The sequence below is a fragment of the Panthera tigris genome, chromosome F2, assembly GCF_018350195.1.
Source record: "Panthera tigris isolate Pti1 chromosome F2, P.tigris_Pti1_mat1.1, whole genome shotgun sequence".
NCBI lineage: Eukaryota > Metazoa > Chordata > Mammalia > Carnivora > Felidae > Panthera > Panthera tigris.
In genome coordinates this window covers 30,096,171-30,118,185 of record NC_056676.1, presented here as the reverse complement: position 1 = coordinate 30,118,185, position 22,015 = coordinate 30,096,171, and the positions used below count along the sequence as shown (strand labels likewise).

Here is a 22,015-nt window from a genome sequence, read left to right as displayed (position 1 = left end):
TCCCATAAAATAAAAAGAATGCATCAGAGGTCAGTGACAACAGCATAATTATATGACTTTTCTAATTATTTTTTCGATGTTATTTTAAAATTATAGTAATTGAAGGAATAGAGAAGGACAATTAAGAATAGCACTTTTTTTTACATTTTTAAAAAATGTTTTTATTTTTGTTTGAGAGAGAGAGAGAGAGAGAGAGCAGGAGAGAGGCATAGAGAGAGAGGGAGACACAGAATCTGAAGCAGGCTCCAGCCTCAAAGCTGTCAGCATGGAGCCCAAAGCGGGGCTCAAACTCATGGATTGTGAGATTATGACCAGAGCTGATGTTGGATGCTCAACCGACTGAGCCATCCAGGCACTCTAAAAAGAGCACATTTTTAAGGACCGGTGTATCTTATATCCCATGAGGGGAAAAAATTTTGGTGCAAAATTAATTTTAAACATCAAAAAGTAGCACCTCTATATTACATGTGAAATTATCATATGCCTTCTTTTACATACTTATATTTTTTTCACTTGCATTTCCAAATCATGTCATTAGGCAAGTACCCAACAATGAAAAGGATTACCATACTTTTAAGAAGATCTGTTTACCAAGGTTTTATGTTCCAGATATTTCTGCAGCAATGAAATGGTTGGGTTGCACTCTGGACTACTATTTTGTGATTTTTGAATAGAGTGTTATTTTTGAATAAAGGCAATACATATATCAGAATAAGAAAACCACAGATATAGGAACTGAGAATGTGTCACTGACTTGACTTAAAATAGTCTGTTCTGTAGTCCCGAGGAACTCAGAAGTATGTCAAAGGACAAGGGGAAAAAATTCATGTAGAAAAAAGTGAGGACAATGTCCCTGGGTGTGATTTTGGAGGAAGCAAGAATGACATTTGCAAAATTTGGCGAGATAACTAGGGGAAAGAGCACGAGTTAGAATAACTGCTTCCAAGGGTTGGGACAATCAGGAATCAAAACCCTGGAGAAACTCAACAGAGGGAAATTCCACTCTGACATCCCTGGGAATGTGTAAGCTCATAGTCTTGCCTGCTGATATTATTGAAAGGATGCTGATTTTTTTTTCCCCTGGCTAAACCAAAAAAGAGAAAGAAACACATTTTGTAAAACTGAGACACATTATGGCAAAGCAAAAAAGACAAAAAAATGTATTTCACATTTGATGTTTGCCTGAAACCAGAACTCTTTTCTTTGAGGATTTAAGAAATAAACAATTTAGAAAATTCTGAGGACCATGAGTGTATTCTTGGGAATTTCTTGGAACAACAACATATATATTAAAAACATAAACTTCAATGATTGCTTGAAAAAGCCCAGCGTTCAGTGCATAAATGAATTTACAACATCTGCAAAATTTTTACCAAAATGATTTCTCCAGGGGGGGGAAAAGAGATAAAAAGAAATCCTTAAAAAGAAAGGACAAGTGTCAAAGTAATTCATAATTCTTCACACACATAATAATGATTAATCTGCTCAGAACTAATCTGACTTTGTCTTAGATGAAACTGACACTACCTGAAGTTTTTCATTTACCAATATCTGCCACTAGCAGCAATTTTTAATAGAGATGTTCAAAGGAGTTTTTCAGGATTTATATTCATTGAAATGCCTTAGAAGAATGACTTATGTCTTTAAGAAGGCAAAACAATTATTCTTGGTGGAATCCTTGCTCTGTGGAATACTAATGATCAGGAGGCAGCTTCACAGTGTATGCAACCATGGGAGGGTCATGAAAAGGGCAGTCGATCCCAATGGGCACCCTTAGGCACGGAAATCATAATGTTAGGAAACAACCCACAGTTTCCTAAATTTTAAATCAGATTTTATGCTAGCTTTTCTCCAGCTCTATTTCCACATTAGAGGAACTCCTGTGCTATTTAAATACAGTGTTGATATTATCATATATTTATTGCAGATTTGCACTTAATTTGATTTGGCTACCCAGTTCCCTGACTGATAAACCCATTCATGCAACAGTCTTTAATATGTGTAATACACTTCCTAATGTTTATACACTAAAGACAATAAGCATTCTAAGAGAATTAGAATCACAGAAACTCTATCTCAAAAAAATACAACACTTCAAACCTGTTTTCTATACTTACAAATAAAGAAAATCACTTCCATTGGGAACTGTAAGTGCAAATTCTCAAGCACCCAAAAGGCACAAAAGGGGAAAAGCATATTTTATAAGTTCTTGATTGGTCTTGAGAGAGTAGTTATAACCAAAGCATAGTCACTATAATTCTCCTGCCTCACTGTTTGGAAAGCATATGAAAACGTGTGATTAAAAAAGGTATATGCCACTTCTCTCTGATTGGAATTTGGAAAGTTTCAACCATCTCCCCTAAGCCTTGTCAAGTGAAGTTGCTTCAAACTGTTCACTCAAACATTTTTATTTTTTAGCAGAAGACTGTGAACACTAATGTTTGTATATAATGTTACTTTTTCTTCATTCCATCTACTCGTCTTTCTTAAACCAGGCCCTTAATGATCTTGGTTAGACAGACAGGCTCAGTCTGTCACCAAATACATGTTGAATGACTACTCACCACCATAAATCAGGCCCTGGGTAGCATTCTGGCTCTGGGTTCTAGTAGTCAAGTTTGCGTTCTATTATCTATTTACCTCGTGCCCATGTTGACAATTTCAAATGATAAGCCTGACTGAAAGCAAGGAAAGCAAGCAAGCAAGCAAAGGAAATAGGTGATCTCATTCACTACTGGTGGGAGTTTAAAAAAGCTTATGCTCTTTACGGGGTAATTCAATAATGTGTATCAGCATTTAGAATGTGTATACCCACCGGCCCTTCAACTCTACCTCTGGGCATTTACTCTACAGAAATATCAACACAAATAGACAAAGATTAATACATACAAGAATGTTTACTAAAAAATTTTTAACAAAGAAAATGTTAATGAAATGTTAAACTAACGAAGTCATTAGTTAAAATATAGCACACATACAAATGGAATACTTGGCAGCAATTTTAAAAAATGAGATGTATTTTTATTCATTGACATGAAAAGATGACTGTGATAGATTACGAAGTGGAGATGAAAGTTATGGAAGAGTATGTATACACAGCCTTGGCATATTATCCAATGTCTTTCATAAAAATTCATATTCATATTCCATATGTTTGCTTACATGTACCTAGAAAAAATACTGAATGGATACTCATGAAATCATTAAAAGTGATGATCCAGACAGGACAATTATTTTCTCCTTTATATCCATATTATTTGTATTTTTGTATCAAGCATAAGTTCATTTAAAACAAATGTTTATTTATTTTGAGAGAGAGCACACAAGTGGGGAAGGGGCAGAGAGAGAGGGAGAGAGAGAATCCAAAGCAAGCTCCACACTCAGCATGGAGCCCGATGTGGGGCTTGATCTCACAACCGCGAGATCATGACCTGAGCCAACATTGAGAGTCAGATGCTTAATCGGCTGAGCCATCCAGGCATTCCAACCATACATTCATTTTTTTTTAATGTTTATTTATTTTTGAGAGAGAAAGAGAGAGAGACAGAGAGAGAATGAGAGCAGGGGAGGGGCAGAGAGAGAGGAAGACACAGAACTGGAAGCAGGCTACAGACTCTGAGCTATCAGCACAGAGTTCAATGTGGGGCTTGAACTCGTGAACCATGAGATCATGACCTAAGCTGAAGTCAGACACTTAACTGACTACCCAGGTGCCCCAAGCATACATTCATTTTTAAAGAACATTAAAAATATTTCCACTTGTGGAAGAAAATTTCCACTGTGAGAGGAAGAGCATTCACATAGTATCATCTCTTGAGAAAAAGATTCTTGTTCTGAATCACGAATATCGAGAAAACTTATTTTGAATTTCATGAATTTCTACGGTCTCAAGACTAAACTTCATTTCAAAATCGTTGCTGGAGAAAGCGTGACCTTTTGAGAGTTCTAAAATCGAAGATAACTGTGAATAAGGCTATTCTGCATTAGAGAAAATTTACCAGTTCTTTCCAGCCCAGACTCACTATCCCCAAGTGTGTATCCCCCAAGTATCCGGGATACTATATCACTACTGCTACTAATATCACACCCACCACCACCATTACTCGCTGCCACATATTGAGTGAGGTACATGTTAGGCAACATATTCAAAGAAATGCTAGGCAACATGGAAAACACTTGACGTCAAGACTGCAAATTGAAACAATACCATAAAATATAGCTTTCCAATTTTACACATGAGAAAGCTGAGTGCTACAGAAATTAATTAGATTGCCAAAGTCCACAAGCCAGTGAACAGTGGAAACAGAATTTTAGTGTGTCTTAAATTCAGAACCTGTGGACATTTTCATTATATAATACCGCTTATGTGGCAGCCATGAAGATGTCATAGGTATACTGGTGTTCACCGAATAAATATTTAAAAATAGTGACAGAATTATAAGGAATGATAGTATCTTTAAAGCATAAAATCGTTATCAAGAATCCTGTAGCAGGGGTAATAATCTCTAGATTTGGAGAATCTTGGCAAGCCACTGAACGAGTGCAGGAATGCACATTTCACCCAGTGAGAGAGGATTTTCGTCAAGAGGGAAGTTCACACCCAGATGGCAAATATAGTTCACAGATGCCTGACATTTGTACTTTCTCACTCGATCAGAGTTCACTGGGGAGAAGTCCCACAGCAAAAGTGCCTCCCAGAAAGAATACTCAGTGCCTCCTGTAATCAAACTTGTTTCCGGCTGAGCTGCTCCTGTTCTGTCTCTCTGACAGTATCAAGTCACAGTTCATGCCTATTGTGGCGTCTGCCAGGGCCTGGTGTTTTCATTCTACCCCATGGTTTTCATTTTGTCTACAACGCTGGCGGGCCCAAGTGTTCATCCTGAGCATCCTGTTTCTCTTTTCTTTTTTCCCTCTTCCATACTTTCTCTTTGCTTTATTCTTTTTCTCCTCCCTCCTTCTCCCTGACCTCTTCCTTCTCTCTTTTAAACATTATTTCTTAAGTGCTTACTAAAGCAGCAACTGTGCCTACTGTCCGCCAGAGCCACTCTGACTGCACTGTCTCTCTTCTCCAAAAAGTTCCCGGTTCTCATGTGTCTGCCCTGCTTGTCTTACTCATTTTTATACCACGGCATCCACCACAGTGGCTGGCGCTTATTAGACATGTAACGAACATGTAGCTGAATATCTTCTTTGCGTTGAATTCAATTTATGTAATTGAAGTCACACAATACGTGTGCAATTTTTAAAAGCATATAAAATGTAAGTGGGGTGAGACTGGTAAAAGTAAGGTCATGAACAGAAGTTTGGAAGAGACAGGATGTGCTCAGTGCTTGTGGGTTGAAAAGAGTTCTTATAAGCACAGTAGCACTTTATATACTAATACAACTTGAGGAGCACAGATGGGTTCTTTTGTTCTACTGTATATTTCCTACATCTGAAGATTTACCCTTGACTTGGTCAAAAATAATTTCAAGGGGTTAATCAAGATCTATTTTTTAACAAATGCAAATACTTCTAGTAATATTACAATATTATCTGTTATTTAAATGAATCTGAATGATTGCCTCTCAATTCAACAATACAGTACAATACAGAACTTCCACAACACACAGAATGGTAATCCTCAGGTATCCAAGGACAGATGATATATCACCCGTAAGTAGCTTATAGCCAGGAATTAAAAGGGGAATAACTTAATGTTAAGTGAACGTGAAGAAGAGAACAAGCTTGGTGTATGTGTATGTGTGTGTGCGTGTCTGTGTGCACGCACATGCGTGCAAGTGTTTCTGTCTGTCCTCCTGGACATTTTCTTAGTGATATCTTTTTTTATTTTTATTTAAAAAGTTTCTTTAATGTTTATTTAGTTTTTTAGAGAGAGACAGACAGAGTGTGAGAGGAGGAGGGGCAGAGAGAGAGAGGGAGACACAGAATCTGAATCAGGCTCCAGGCTCCGAGCTGTCAGCACAGAGCCCGACGTGGGGCTCGAACACACAAGCTGTGAGATCATGACCTGAGCCAAAGTCGGATGCTTAACCGACTGAGCCACCCAGGCACCCCTTCTTTTATTTTTAAAGTGTATTTATTTATTTTGAGAGAGGGAGTAAGGGGGAGAGAAAGAGAGAGAGAGAGAGAGAGAGAGAGAGAGAGAGAGAGAGAGAGAGAGAGAAAGAATGTTTGTGAGCAGAGGAGGGGCAGAGATAGAGGGAGAGAGAGAATTCCAAGCAGGCCCCATGCTGTCAGCACAGAGCCCAGCAAGGGGCTTGAACTCATGAACTGTGAGATCATGACCTGAGCCAAAATCCAGATTCTGTGGCTCAACTGAGCCACTCGGGCGCCTTAGGGATATCTTCTAATATCACAACTGGTTCATTTGTACATACTTTTCTGGTTTTCTAGGTTCACTTTTTCACTTGCCTATAGTCAGTCCTTCATAATGATGCTTGCTTTATTAAATAAAGACAAAGTAGGACACATTTTCCATTCAGAAAGTGCTTTGCCAGCTCTTTAGTTGGTTCCGACTTGTACCTACTATTCTATGAACGAATAGCCCCTTTCATGAATAAGAGGACAAATGAAGAAGTTACACAACACTCGTGAAGCCACAACACAAGTCTATAATTAGCCACCACCTTTTTAACTGATGCACATAGTCTACTGGCTTACTCACAATTTCTAAAACCAACACTATTTGAAGTCAAAGTGTCAATGATCAGTCACTGTGAATATATACTCAATGGATGATACACAAACTAAATAGGGTAGGTAACCTTTACTTGGCCTATTAAACCTAGGATAGGAAATATAAAGCAATTCTCATATTAAATGTCCCAATAATCTGTGGGAGAGAGAACCAAATAATATATGCCTTAATTTCCTGCCAAAATTTTATATTTAAACTCTTAACAAAATCCCCAAACATTGGTATTAATATTACATTAATATAGGAACTTTGCTTTAATAAAAGGAGAAGCTTGGCATGAACCCTTTCCTAACCTATCACACACATTCTGTGAAAACACTCCCCCTCCCGATGACTTTGGTCTCTATGCCTTATTATCCTGAGATTGGCTACATTTCCTCTTAAACTTAAAAATTGTCAGAAAAAATACCTTCATTTCCTCCAAAAGAAATAAACAAAGGCAAAGTTCAGAGGGAAGCATTCCATGGAAGCTGTCCATAGTAGAGCAAAGTGCAAAGCAATCAGCCTGAACCAGAGAGGGCCTGTCCCCAGTCAACCCTGAGGGTCTGGGGCCATATTCCTAGTCTCCACATTTCCAAAGCAAAGCAAGGTTTTAGTCACTGAAGACCCCTTTTCCATGGTTCTGGGGAAAGAGTATGATCTGGTATGTGCATTTTAGTGGTGTTATTTGAATATTTGTGAATAAAAGCATAGTCATTCCTGTGGGAATTCCTTTTATAATCAAAGGTACATTTTCTGCCATGTACCTTGTTTACGGGGACCAGGCTCCTCCTCCAGATGGAGTTTCCTATATCTTTCCTATGTCATTTCTCCCTTTCTTCCACTGCTTTTCCATCATCTCTCTGCTGTTACCCTTGCTCAGCTCCTTATCATCCCATAACTCGCGCCTTGTGAGGGGAAATTACATCTGCTTACTTTATCCTATATAATATACCCTTCCTAGTACCACTACATATTTGTAAAGCACAGATTTGAGCCTATGGTTTTGTTCATTTAAAACTCATACACAACCATTAAACATGACTACATAGCCTAAACCCAAACTTCATTCCTTTTGTTATTAATGCATTAATTCAGCAAATATTTGGTGAACGAGTGAAGTACAAGGAACTTTAAGTCATGGATGGAATAAAGTTCAGGATGGTGGAGGGAGATCAGGAATGAGGAGAGACTGGGGATGGGATGAAGATACCACTTTTCTTGTTTACATTATACGCTAGTGAAAGATGCTAAAACTGAAAAAAAAAACTTGGGAGAGCAACAGATGCCTCTTGTACAAAAAAAAAAAGCTACATTAAGATGATTGTCAAAATAAACATCTAAAAATGCTTTGTATTTTACTTTGGCCTCAGTTTGGCAACTAGAATATGGAGTTAGATCATTAAGGAGAAGCAGAAATCACATCTTCTTTATTATTATATTCCCTCACCACACCTACCACAGTGCCACGGACATAGTAGGTTTGCCAAAGAAAGCTTTTGTGAAAAACTTTTGCCAGTGTGATCATTTAACAATGAAACAATATATGAAAATGTAAGTAGTATAATTTCCACTACTTTTCAAGAAAGAATGACCACTAAATTTTTTGTTAATCAGAATTTTCTTCATTACACAGGGAAGACATTCTTCAAAGAATGTTGAACCCCAAGTCTTACAATGTTGAATTGCTTTTTAGTGTTAGTCCCCTTATTATATACAATCTATTCATATAGCAATCTATTGACACTGTGGTGAAAGGTACTGGTTATTTGATGAGGGAACATTCCATCGTCTTATTCAGGCAGCAAGATTAAGTCTTAGGAACTAAGATGAAGGTAATTTATGGAAGAACTAGGCAGTTACTTATATTCCAAGTTACACTGCAGAGTAGATGCATAAAATATGAGGTATGGGTCTTTGGATTAAATGTCTGGACAGCGTATGGTTCTTTGAAAAGATCAAAAAAGGGGCATCTACATGGCTTTGTCGGTTAAGTGTCCAACTCCTGATTTCGGCTCAGGTCATGATCTCACAGTTGGTGGGATTGAGCCCTGCATCAGGCTCTGTGTTGACTGCATGGAGCCTGCTTGGGATTCTCTTTCTCCTTCTCTCTCTGCCCCTCCCCTGCTAGTGCATGCTCTCTTTCACTATAAATAAACTTTAAAAAAATCAAGTAAAATGACAAAACTTTAGCCAGACTCATAAAAAAAAAGAGACGTTGCAAACAAAATCAGAAATGAAAGAGGATAAGTAACAACCAATACTACAGAAATAAAAAGGATTATAAGAGATTGTGGAAAATCATAAGCCAACAAATTGGACAACCTACAAAAAATGGATAAATTCCTAGAAACATAAAACCTCCCAAAATTGAATCAGGAAGAAATAGAAAATTTGAACAGTCTGATTACCAGCAATGAAATTGAATTAATAATCAAAAACTTCTAACAAAAGCAAGTCCAGGACCAGATGGCTTCACAGGTGAATTCTACCAAACATTTAAAGAAAGCTAATACCTATTCTTCTCAAACTATTCCAAAAAATAGAAGAGGAAGGAAAACTTCCAAATTCATTCAATGAAGGCTGCATGATGCTGATACCAAAGTAGATAAAGATAATAGAAAAACAAGAGGATTACAGGTCAATATCTTTGATGAACATAGATGTAAAAATTGTCAACAAAACATTAGCAAACCAAATCCAACAATACATTAAAAAAATCATTCACCACAATTGAGTGGAATTTATTCCAGGGATGCATGGGTGGTCCAATATTTGAAAATCAATTAATGTTATACATCACATCAATAAAAGAAAGGATAAAAACCATATGATAATTTCAACTGATGAAGAAAAAGCATTTGACAAAGTACAACATCCATTTATGATTAAAAAGCCTCAACAAACTATATTTGGAAGGAATATACCTCAACATAATGAAGGTCATCTATGAAAAACCCACAGCTAATGTTATATTCAATGTGGAAAAACTGAGAGCTTTCCTCCTACAGGATAAGGATGTCTACTCTCACTACTTTTTTTCAACAAATTACTAGAAATCCTAGCCACAGTAATCAGACAAAAAAAGAAAGGAAAGGCATCCAAATTGCTAAGGAAGAAATAAGACGTCCACTATTTGCAGATTACAGGATACCATATATAAAAAACCCAAAGACCCTACCAACAGACTACTAGAACTGATAAATAAATTCAGTAAAGTTTCAGGATACAAAATCAGTGTACATCAATCAGCTGCATTTCTATACACCAATAGTAAGCAATAGAAAGAGAAATTAAGAACACAATCCTATTTATAATCGCACCAAAAGTAATAAAATACCTAGGAATAAAGTTAGTCAAAGAGGTGAAAGACTTGTACTCTGTAAAGTATAAAACACTGATGAAAGAAATTGAAGATGAAACAAACAAATGGAAATCTATAGATTTAATGCAATCCCTATCAAAATACCAACAGCATTTTCCAGAGAACTAGAATAACGCTAAAATTTGTACAGAACCACAAAAGACCCAGATTAGCCAAAACAATCTTGAAAGAGGAAAAGCTGAAGGTACCACAATTCCAGATTTCAAGTTATACTACAAAGCTATAATAATCAAAACAGTATGATACTGACACAGAATTAGACACATAGATCAATAGAACAGGATAGAAAGCCCAGAAATAAACCCCCTCTTATATGGTCAAGTAATCTTTGACAAAATAAGCAAGAATATGCAATAGGATAAAAGTCTCTTCAACAAATGCTGTTGGGAAAACTGGATAGCTACACGCAAAAAAATGAAACTGTACCACTTTCTTAAACTATACACAAAAATAAACTCAAAATGGATTAAAGGCCTAAATGTGAAACCTGATACCATAAAAATTCTAGACAAGAGCACAGGCAGCAATGTCTCTGACATTGGCTGTAGCAACATTTTTCTAGGTATGTCTCTGGAGACAAGGAAAATAAAAGCAAAAATAAACTATTGGGACTACATCAAAATAAAAAGCTTCTGCACAGCAAAGGAGACAAGAAAACAAAAGACAACCTACTGAATGGGAGAAGATATTTGCTAATGACATTTTTGAAAAGGGGTTAACATCCAAAATACAGAAAGAACTGACACAATTCCACACCCAAAAAACAAATAAGGCAATTAAAAAAGGGCAGAAGACATGAACAGACATTTCTCCAAAGAAGACCTCCAGATGGCCAACAGACACATGAAAAGATGCTCAACACCACTCATCATCAGGGAAATGCAAACCAACACTATAATGAGATATCACCACACACCTGTTAGAATAGCTAAAATCAAAAACACAAGAAAGAAGTGATGAGAATGTGAAGATAAAGGAACTCTGGCACGCTGTTGATGGGAATGCAAACTGGTGCAGCCACTGTGGAAAACAGTATGGAGGTTGCTCAAAAAATGAAAAAATAGAATTATGCTATGAATCAGTAAATCACAACTCTGGGTATTTACCAAAAAATTACAAAAACACTAATTTGAAAAGATATATGCAACCCTTTGTTTATTACAGCATTATTTACAATAGCCAAATTATGGAAGCAGTCCAAGTGTCCATCGATAGAAGATTGGATAAAGAAGTAGTAATATATACAATGGACTATTTATTACTCAGCCATAACAAAGAATGAAATCTTGCAATTTGCAACAACGTGGATGGAGCTTAATGCTAAGCGAAGTAAGTCAGTCAGAGCAAGACAAATATTACATGATTTCACTCTTTTGTGGAGTTTATGAAACAAAACAAGTGAACAAAGGGAAAAAAAGAGTAAGAGAGACAGACGAAGAAACTGACTCTTAATTATAGAGAACAACCTGATGGTTACCAGAAGGGAGGTGGGTGGAGGTGGATGGGTGAAACAGGTGATGGGGGTTAAAGATTATACTTCTCGTGGTGAGCACTGAGTAATGTATAGAATTGTTGAATCTCTATATTGTACACCTGAAACTAATACAACACAGTATGTTAACTATACTGGAATTAAAATAAAAATCTTAGAAATAATTTCTGGAGAGCTTCCTGTTTGAAGGACACCTGTGTCTTATATGATACATAACTTAGTGGACTTGTTCATAGAATATTAGCATTCCACAGGATGATCCATGTGGTTGGAACATAAACTAAGCTGCATGTATGCATTTATTTATTTATTTATTTGTTTATTCATTCATTCATTCATTCATTCATTTATTCATTTATTTAAAACTGAGCTGCTTTTTTTTTATTTTTTTTTAATTTTTTTTTATTTTTTTATTTTTTTTTTATTTTTTAATATATGAAATTTACTGTCAAATTGGTTTCCATACAACACCCAGTGCTCATCCCAAAAGGTGCCCTCCTCAATACCCATCACCCACCCTGCCCTCCCTCCCACCCCCCATCAACCCTCAGAAAACTGAGCTGCTTTTAAAGACAACATCCCTTCATGTAACTCTGGCAAACTTATTTTGTTACTCTACACAACTGAGAGCATGAAATTTTTTCATGTAGACCCAACGATCTTCTTATATGTTAATTTTTTCATGGCTCTTTAAGTTACCAAGTTCCTTTACTATAGACTACTATTTTTGTTTATATGAAATCAGTAAAGGAGTCTGTTTTTGTTTCTAGAAAATTTCAACTATGCCATTTCTCCAGTAATGATCAGATTGTAAACATGTTAACATAGGAACATGAGACTACTGGCCCATAGAAATATTCCTGAGGTAATTTTATAGGAGTGTTGCTCTACTCTCACTAACTTACTTAAGTGGGATTTCCTTCAAGCATTTTGTTGAATACTTGATTATTTGACATGCGCCAGTAAATAATCACGATAAAAGTTTCTGCCTTAATGGAGCTTAGACTCTGCTCATCAGGACCATATATCTATACTTTTGTCTTGGTTTATAGGAACATATATCTATATGTTTGTCACAGTTTAGTGTTTGGTGGTCATATTTAGGTGAAATTGTCATTAGCGAGAATGGAGCCAGAAAACTCCTGCTATTTCCTGTGTCTGGAACATCTATCGTCACATTTTTCCATGGCTGCTTTCTTCCCATCCTTTAGGCATCAGCTCGATGGTCCACTTCCTTTGGCTGACCTCCCTGAACTGCCCCACCTAGTGTTGCCAACCCACATAGCGGTCATTGCGTCAGATTACTTTGTTCTGTTTCCTCTGAAACAGCACTACCTGATGTTGGTTTATTGATCTCCTTGGATATTATCTTCCTCAGTACTAGAATGTAAGCTCTATCTGAGCAAGCAGTTGCCTGGTAAGGCTGTCCATACTGAATCCCCAGTAGCTAGCTAAGTGCCTGAAACACGTACTGAATAAAAATAGTGCTACTCAATAGAAACAGAATGTGAGCCACATATGTAATCTAAAATTTTCTAGTAGCCAGGTTAAGAAAGTAAAAAAAGAAACATTAAATTAACTAAATTTAGTAATATATTATATTTAACTCAATATATCTAAAATGCCATAATTTCAACATTTCATAGTTTACACAATCAGTGTAAAAGTTTTTAATGAGATATTGGTACCTCTCAATTCAGATTCTAAATTTTCTTTTGAAATGCTTGATTGACACTTAGATTTCATAAAATGTAGACATTTCTATAATTGAAAAAGTAGATTCACATACTCAGTTCCTTCCACACATATTTAAAAGTTTCCCCATAACTGTATGAGGATCATTCCTTAAATTTTAATTAAAGTTAAGTAAAATTAAAAATTCAGTTTCTGAATCATAGTGAACACATTTCAAGTATTCAAGAACTGTGTGTGACTAAAGACTCTAGTATTGGGCAGTCCATCTCTAAAAAAATGTTTAAATTGCAGTGTTAAAGTACACAAGATATATATTCAAATGTAATAATCATTTCAAAATCTGTCTAAAGCAATTTGTTACTAAAAGTAAAGCATTAACACATATTTTGAAAAGTAAACCATTATTCAAAGACTGGAGAAAAGATTTGCAAAAGATATGTCTGATAAAGGACTATTATCCAAAATATACAAAGAACCCTTAAAACTCAACAATAAGAGAGCAAACAACCCAATTAAAAAAATGAGCCAAACACCTTAACAGACAGCTCACCAAATAAGAAATTCAGATGGCAAATAAGCATGTGAAAAGATGCTCCACATCATACATCATCAGGAGAATGCAAACTAAAACAGCAATGAGATGCCACTCCACACCTAATTAGAATGGCTAAAATCTAGACTCACTGACATCACCAAATACTAGTGAGCATATGGAACAACAGAATTCTCATTCATTGCTATTGGGAATGCAAAATGGGACAGCTACTTTGAAAATTTGGCAGTTCCTTATAAAACAAAACATACTCTTACTGTATCATGCTCCTTGGTGTTTACCTAAAGGAGTCTAAAGCGTAGGTCTCTACAAGAACCTGCATGTGGATGTATATTGCAGCTTTATTCATAACTGCCAAACTTGGAAACAACCAAGGTGTCCTTTAGTAGGTGAGTCAATAAGTAAACTATAGTATGTCCAGACAATGGACTATTTTTCAGCATTAACAAGAAATGAGCTACTAAGCCATGAAAAGACATGGAGGAAAGTTAAATGCGTATTACCAAATAGAAGAAACCAATGTGCTAAGGCCACATACTGGAAAAGGCAGAACTGTGGAGACAGTAAAAATAACAGTGATTACACAGGTTGGGAACTAAGGGATGTGGGAAAGAGATGAATAGGCAGGGCACAGAGAATTTTTAGGGCTATGAAAATACTCTGTATGATATTATAATGATGGATACATGTCATTATACTTTGTTCAAACACACAGAATGTACAACATCAAAAGTGAATCCTAAAGTGAACTATAGACTTTGGGTGATTGTGGTGTGTCAATGTAGGTTCATCGTTGGTAAAAGTGTGAGTGATGTTGATCATAGCAGAGGCTATGAAAGTGTAGGGGCAGTGGGTACATGGGAAATCTCTGTACCTTTCTCTCAATTTTGTTGTATACCTAAGAAAATCTTTAAAAAGACAAACCAAAGCCAAAACAAAACAAAGAAGCCAACTGTTATTAATTTAGAACATTGTCAAGTTATCACTGTATTAAGACTGATCGTTTTTATTTACTTATTCAGTGGGAAACAGACACATTTATAATAGGAAGTCTGCCCGGAATGGTACATCACCCACAGTCCCTGTATCTGTGCAATAGTCCAGAGTGGATGAACATTATTACTGTGCCATTAACACATGCAACAATTAAAAATTACTATTGTAACTTGGCTTTATCAGGCCTTCATAGCAACCTGCTTGCCTACAGAAAATCCTGTCCTTCATAGAATCCTCTCTCTCAGACATTTCTGGGAAGCCCTCAGGGTACTTACATGGGTTGTGAATCAATCATATGCTCTGTAGGGCACACAGAGTAGTGATTCATCCTGATGCAATATTTTATTTTTTTTCTTTTCTAAAATCTGGGTATGTTCATGGGTGTTTGTTGCACATACAAACATCTTTCACCATTCTGGTATAGGTTAAGAGGAGATTGAAAGACAGAATTACTCTAGAAAAGAAATCTCATGAATTACCATGTAAAAGAAGGAAATAAAATTTTGATAGTGTGACGTCAACACCACTTCTGATCATTTTCAAGCAAAGCAACGCCATTTAGATCTGGATAAATTTAGAGCTTGTAATAACATCGTTCAGGAACTGGATGAATTTTCTCAGTATGGGGAGCATATTTTGGAATGGGGCCTATTTTTTAAGCCCCAATTCTATGGAAATAAACACTACGCTCTCATTTAGGGGATGGAAGGAGTGAGGTTAAATCATTACTAATTAAATCAACAGATTCTTGATGGATAATTTCTTTTTCATTCATGCAAGACAATTGAAACGAGAAATCTGACGTACTTTAAGATGCTATTACTTATTTTATTTTAATTGACAAGTAATTCCCGAGACAGTAGGGTCTCAAAGAGCCTTTGAAATTACTTAAGAATCTGTGAGGTCAGGGGCACCTGGGCGGTTCCGTTGGTTAAGCGTCCAACTTTGGCTCAGGTCTGATTTCACCATTCATGAGTTTGAGCCCCCTATCGGGCTCTGCGCTGACAGCTCAGAGCCTGGAGCCCGCTTCAGATTCTGTGTCTCCCTCTCTTTCTGACCCTCCCTGACTCGCACTTTGTGTCTCTCTCAAAAGTAAAGAACATTAAAAAAATTTCTTAATTAAAAAAATAAAAAAGAATCTGTAAGGTCATTCTTACGTTCCTCAATTCAAAAGAACCACATAGTTGTAATTTTAATAGAAACTCCAGACCAGGGGGTCAAAGTTCATCTCAAGATAATTAACCTGCTCTACACTAGGATAAGTATGTATGGAAATAATAGTGGCAAATTCAATGCAGTGAACATTAAGCTGTCAAAACAGGAAAGTTGCCTGTTGAAAATATTTTGTCAGTGCTTAAAAAAATTTGTACTCTAAGTCAAATGTCCATTTGCCAGGGAGAAGCAGAGTTGAGAAACTTTTATTTAAAACATGACTCAGAGGGAAAAAGGCAGAGGCTGGTAATAAAGGAAATGCTCTGATATCAATCCCCAATTGGTTATTCCTGAAATCACATGATCTGGGCATCTTTAAAAGGAATTTATCTGGACTCAAGAAGGTCATAGCACCTTCCTGACAGCTGCAGCTTTTTTCTCATCTTGAAGATAACCCTAGAAAGCTCATAAAATGTGTGATGCATTTGTGGGTACCTGGAAACTTAGCTCCAGTGAAAACTTTGATGATTACATGAAAGAAGTGGGTAAGAAAATACGTTGTAGGATGACTGGATTTATAACTTTTTCTCTGGGGAGATAGGGTTAATGCATGATTTTCACCCTGGGAGTATGGGTTAGATAGGAAATGCTGCTTTCTACATAGAGGCTATCCAAGTAGCAAGCCAGAATCATTTGTTTGTAGGAACATTCTAGACCAAAGTCACAGTGCATGCTTCCTAAAGGTGAACCAATACGACAAAGGGTCTAGCTGGAATTTTTACAGTCTATAGAAATGACAAGATTTTATTTGACTGCTGAACTGGGTTATCTTTGTGTTACTTGGCTCTTTGCCTGTTTTTCTGTCATTCTTTCTTGCATATGAAATAAATAAGACTATATTTATTTCCTAGCATTCAATAATTTTTATTTGAAACTGAAAACACTGTATTTCTCTATTTAATGTGATTTTTAAGCAAACATATGTTAACTAATTATTTTATTTTCTCACTGTCAATTTGTTAAATTGTGTTTTTGTTTTTATCAGAACCAAAATCTTAATTTCAGACAATATGTTCCTTTGAGGGGTTAAATATTTCTTTGATTAGGAATTACATGGGATACCATAGGATCATCAAGTAAGTCAAAAGGACAATGTTATATGTATAATGTACCCCTCCTTGATAATGGAGGCTTTTAAGCTTGTGGATTCTACTAATATTGCCAGTGTTGTGTGAATATTCCCTAGATGATTATGGTGGTGAAGCATTGGGGTACGGAGGCCGGTTCTCACTCAGACAGCTTCTACCTTGAGAGCCCCTCTCCTCATACCCCTGTGCATGATAAAGTCATATCCAGGTATAGCAATTTGAGGAGGGGTTTTTACAGGGGTTAAGATTTAATCTCTGTATCTTAAGACTTTATCTTTTTCCTAAATCATATGGTATATTTTTTGCTTGTCTGTAACTACTACTATTTTCTTTGTTTAAAGACAGGAAGGAAATTAGGGACTTTAGCATAAGTGAGATCTAACTTTCTAGAATATCAACTAGTTGTGATTCAATAAACTAATCAGAATGCTGATTAGTGCTGATACAGAAATGTCAGGAGTTGAGGCTATTTTGCTATTGAGTTTTAGAAACATTTAAATTCTTATACCACTGTGTTTTAAAATTATAAAGTACTGATGATAATGAAAGACAATAGGGTAACTCCTGAAATTAATTGCTCTAACTGATGATCAGCAAGCAGGTATTACTTTCATCAGTCAAAGAAGGACTGAATAAAGCAAGTGGAGAATGTGATTTTTCCCAAGGTCAGCCATTCTGGAATTATATTTGATGTTGCATCCTTTCATTATACTGACTCACTCCATGTATTTAAAGGTATATTTTGTAACAGGGCCAGGACTTGATGAAGCAATATCTTTCCACCTGTGGCCACTTTTCAGCCAGGGCGCTAAATAAGAGCCTCAGCATCACTTGTTTTGGACAATATTTCTCTCCTTCTTACCCCCTCTTTCTAACCTTTCACATGTATAAGTAGCCTTTCATCAAAGCAGCAGCTTAGGCTTATGTACATGTGTTGAAAAATTCAACACATCTATGGCTGTCACAAATTCTGTGCAACATATGCAGTGACAGCAAGTTCCCACTGTCTACATGAAGTTGCAAATTGTTCATCCCTTACCTGACACAAGAAAAGAAGTTCCTTTTTTAAAAGAGGGGTTTGTACCTGAGGCGATTGAGAGTAAAAGTATTGATTTCTAAACTTAATAAAATAGTGATTTCTTAAATTTTGACATTTTCAAAATTGACTAGACCCTCTTTAACAGTTCCTACAATTTACTGGGAATAATATCACCATTCTTAGATGGTATAAATGTAGGAAACATTTTGTCTTTTGGATAAATTAACCAGAATCTTCATTTCATAGTAGAGTAATTTGGAAAAGCCAAGAAAATAGGACTTGGCAACAAATGCTATGAAATGTTTGGGCGACATTTGTACACCCAAACAGGTTATTATTATTTTCTTTGGAAAGAGAGAAGAGAGCAAGCACTAGTTGGGGAGGGGGCAGAGGAAGAGAGAATATACGTGTGTGTGTGTGTGTGTGTGTGTGTGTGTGTATGTGTGTATACACACATACACACACACATATGTATGTATGTATGTATTCTAGAAGATTTGATCTTTTTGAAAATTAACAGTATGTCTCCTGTGGAGTCCGAAACCCAGAAGAAATTAAAATAGACTTACACTTAATCATGACATGTGTTCCTTTAAATATTAGTCTGCTTTACTTATCTGCAGCAGCTATTTAAATGAGGCTTTTAAGAAATTCACTGGTGTTCTTTTTTTCCTTTTATGCACACCCACCCACCCACCTACACCCATACACCCATACACCCATATACACACACACACACACACACACACACACACAGTACAGCTCTAACTTAAAGACGTGAAAGAAAATTGTAAACTTGACATTTTTTTTCTTTTCCCAACTGTAGGAGTGGGCTTTGCTACTAGGAAAGTGGCTGGCATGGCCAAACCCAACATGATCATCAGTGTGAATGGGGATGTGATCACCATTAAATCAGAAAGCACCTTTAAAAATACTGAGATTTCCTTCAGACTGGGTGAAGAATTTGATGAAGTTACTGCAGATGACAGAAAAGTCAAGGTGAGAAAGAAGGAATTGGAGCAGAATAAAAAGCCTGGTTTCTAAAATACTGTTGCCAGGGTGCCTGGGTGGCTCAGTCAGTTAAGCATCCAGCTTCAGCTCAGGTCATGATCTCACGGTTCATGAGTTCAAGCCTCGCATTGGGCTCTGTGCTGATAACTCAGAGACTAGAGCCTGCTTCAGATTCTGTGTCTCCCTCTCTCCCTGCCTCTTGTGCTCTCTCTCTCAAACATAAATTTAAAAAATCAACAAATAAAAGACTGCTGCCAAGAAGAAGTCATTTTGTGTAAAAGGAGGGAAACTATGTTATCACAGGTCAAAGATCCCTGACTTCCTAGACCTAAGCCATGTTCTCTTAGATATGTATTTGGTGAATCTTCTCCTTTCTATAAAGTTGTATTTATTCTTCAAAAAAGTGATTAATAAATTTTATTTGTCATACAATATATAGAGTATTTGAAGTGAAATAAAAATAACATTTCAGAGAATGTTTATGAAAGAGTGGAAGAAGAAAGGAAAAGATCACCTATGAGTATCATCTCAACATAAATTTATTGCCTATATTTTCTCACAGTATTATTTCAAATATGTGTTTGTATAATATTCTGATCATAATGTATCATTTATATGCTGTTGTTTTTACCACTCATTTTTTTCGTTTTAATATATTCTTACAATTTAGAATTACTAGTGACCTCAAAATATTCCTTCATTCAAAGGTGACGTATTTTTTATTTTATTTTCCTCTACCTTACACAAATGGTAATCATTTTTTATTATGCTCACAGAGCATCATAACCTTAGATGGGGGTGCCCTGGTACAGGTGCAGAAGTGGGATGGAAAATCGACCACCATAAAGAGAAAACGAGTGGATGATAAACTGGTGGTGGTGAGTATCCTCTAGTCGCTTGATTGTAGGCTCTGCTGCTTGGTCATCTTACACTCACCATTCTAACTAATAATGCTGGGTTATGTAGAAAAAAAAGTGATTCCATTGGCATTATGGTTTCACTCTGGCAATTGTCCTTCATGCTTTTAAGCTCAGTCGAGGCGTGCTGTCCCTCAAGAAGCATTCTCTGACTGCTGTCAGCACACACCGTATTGTATTATGCATTTCTGCTTCTATTGCTCACACACTATATAGATTGTAAAGTTCCTTGAGGGGAAGACTTGTGTTTTCTTGGTCTTTTTACCTTCCTAACTTATTACATTACCAGGTATATATAGGAGCCCAGAACAAATGTTTTCAAATAAATACTGTTTCCTTCCCAATATTACAGGTAAAATAAATAAACCCATAGTTTAGTCCCATGATTGACCAAGAGTTTTTTTTTGTGTGTGTGTCTAGGAATGTATCATGAAAGGCGTCACCTCTACCAGAATTTATGAGAGAGCATAAACCAAGGGACACCGAGCTGAAGTTTGCATCGAACTCTATGACAGTCTGTTGGATATATTGTCCAAACATATATTGTTATTTTCTACTAATTAGCAAGCAACTAATTTTCCCCCAAACTGATTTTATTCAATGTGGGTATGTTCATTAAATAAAACTTCTTAGGTTTAGAAGGTGATGTAATGATTTTTTCTTTGTGTGGGATAATTTTTTACTCATAACCCAATGAAGGAAAGAGAAAATTGTATTTTTGCTTTATTGCTGGTATAATATGATTTTTCATAATAATCCAAGGTAAAAAATATTCATGAATTTTCCATTTTCTTAGGTAGATGATAAATTTGCTATTATTGAATACACAGTCCTTCTGTAGCATGCCTACAGTCAAGTAACTACCTCAGAAAGACCTAAGGTAGTTTTGAATGTAGTGAAGTGGCCCACAGACAGCTGGGCCAAGTCCTGCCATTTCACACCTACCTATCCTGGAGCATTGAGAGGAAGACCAGCAATAATGTTGCAGACACTATTTCTAGAATATAATTTTTAATCTGAAAAATTATTGGTAAAACAAGCTATCTCTGGGATCTCTCAAAGATTAAGTGCAAATAATCCCATAATGTTCTTTCCATAAAAGACATGACAACTTTGTAATGAGTAATGATGCAAATGTTCTTATAGTGGTTTCCAAATCTTTCTTTTTCCTCCTAGTGGAACTTTTTTATTAAATGAAGTATTGAATATGTTCTGGAACTTTTTATTCAGATAAAATCCCCATGGAATTCCCACTCCCCCCCCCCCAAATAGACAAAAATGATAATGAGGTTTCCTAGATAGAGGTGTGTGTGTGTGTGTGTGTGTGTGTGTGTGTGTGTGTGTGTGTGTATGTGTTGGGGAGAGAGAGGGAAGGAGAGAGAGAAAGAGTGAGGGAGGGAGGGAGGGAGGAGGTTTCTTCTGCCTTTTGTGGAAATTTTGCAGCTGTTCGAGATATTATTGGAGTTTCACGTAAATAGATTACAATTTCCATACTATATACTTATATTTTATAGTCAGCCGAAGTCTGTTAATGTGCTGCAATTGATATAATTCTGTTTGTGATGTTTCCTTTAAGAATAACTCCATTATTTGTTGAGTACTTATTTTATGCACAACACTAAGATACGAAGGGGCCAGAAGAGGTAAAGTAAGTTCCTGATCATAAGAATTTACTTTCTTTGCAAAAACAGAGTCAGACTCTTACTTTGGGCTCACTGAAGGATTGAAGACCTCAAAAGGAGAAGACTTGTACAGACTGATTAGGAAAATTCTTGAGAAACCAATATTGATTAAGCACTTACTTTGGTGCCAGGCACTTTGCATGCTCAAAATAATCCTATAAGAAGATTTTAGTATTCCTGTTCATAGATGAGGAAACTTAGGTTTAGAGTGTAAGTCTACAAAGTTAAATAGGGAATAGACATAGTATCTGAAATTCAAGAGAGCA

General features: G+C 36.3%; 1 protein-coding gene across 1 annotated transcript; it reads left to right on the top strand.

Moving 5' to 3' along the window:
- The first annotated feature begins 16,371 nt into the window (after positions 1-16,371).
- Positions 16,372-20,715, top strand: FABP4 (fatty acid binding protein 4). The gene is made up of 4 exons (XM_007073791.3): positions 16,372-16,497; positions 18,966-19,138; positions 19,927-20,028; positions 20,488-20,715. Exons 1-4 carry the CDS (start codon positions 16,425-16,427, stop codon positions 20,536-20,538), a joined length of 399 nt encoding a protein of 132 aa, XP_007073853.1. The 5' UTR covers positions 16,372-16,424; the 3' UTR covers positions 20,539-20,715.
- The last annotated feature ends 1,300 nt before the right edge of the window (positions 20,716-22,015 follow it).

Coding starts and splice junctions, on each gene's coding strand:
- FABP4 (XM_007073791.3), top strand. CDS start 16,425: ATGTGTGATGCATTTGTGGGTACCTGGAAACTTAGCTCCAGTGAAAAC. Junction 16,498..18,965: donor TGATTACATGAAAGAAGTGG/GTAAGAAAATAC, acceptor TCCCAACTGTAG/GAGTGGGCTTTGCTACTAGG. Junction 19,139..19,926: donor CAGATGACAGAAAAGTCAAG/GTGAGAAAGAAG, acceptor TTATGCTCACAG/AGCATCATAACCTTAGATGG.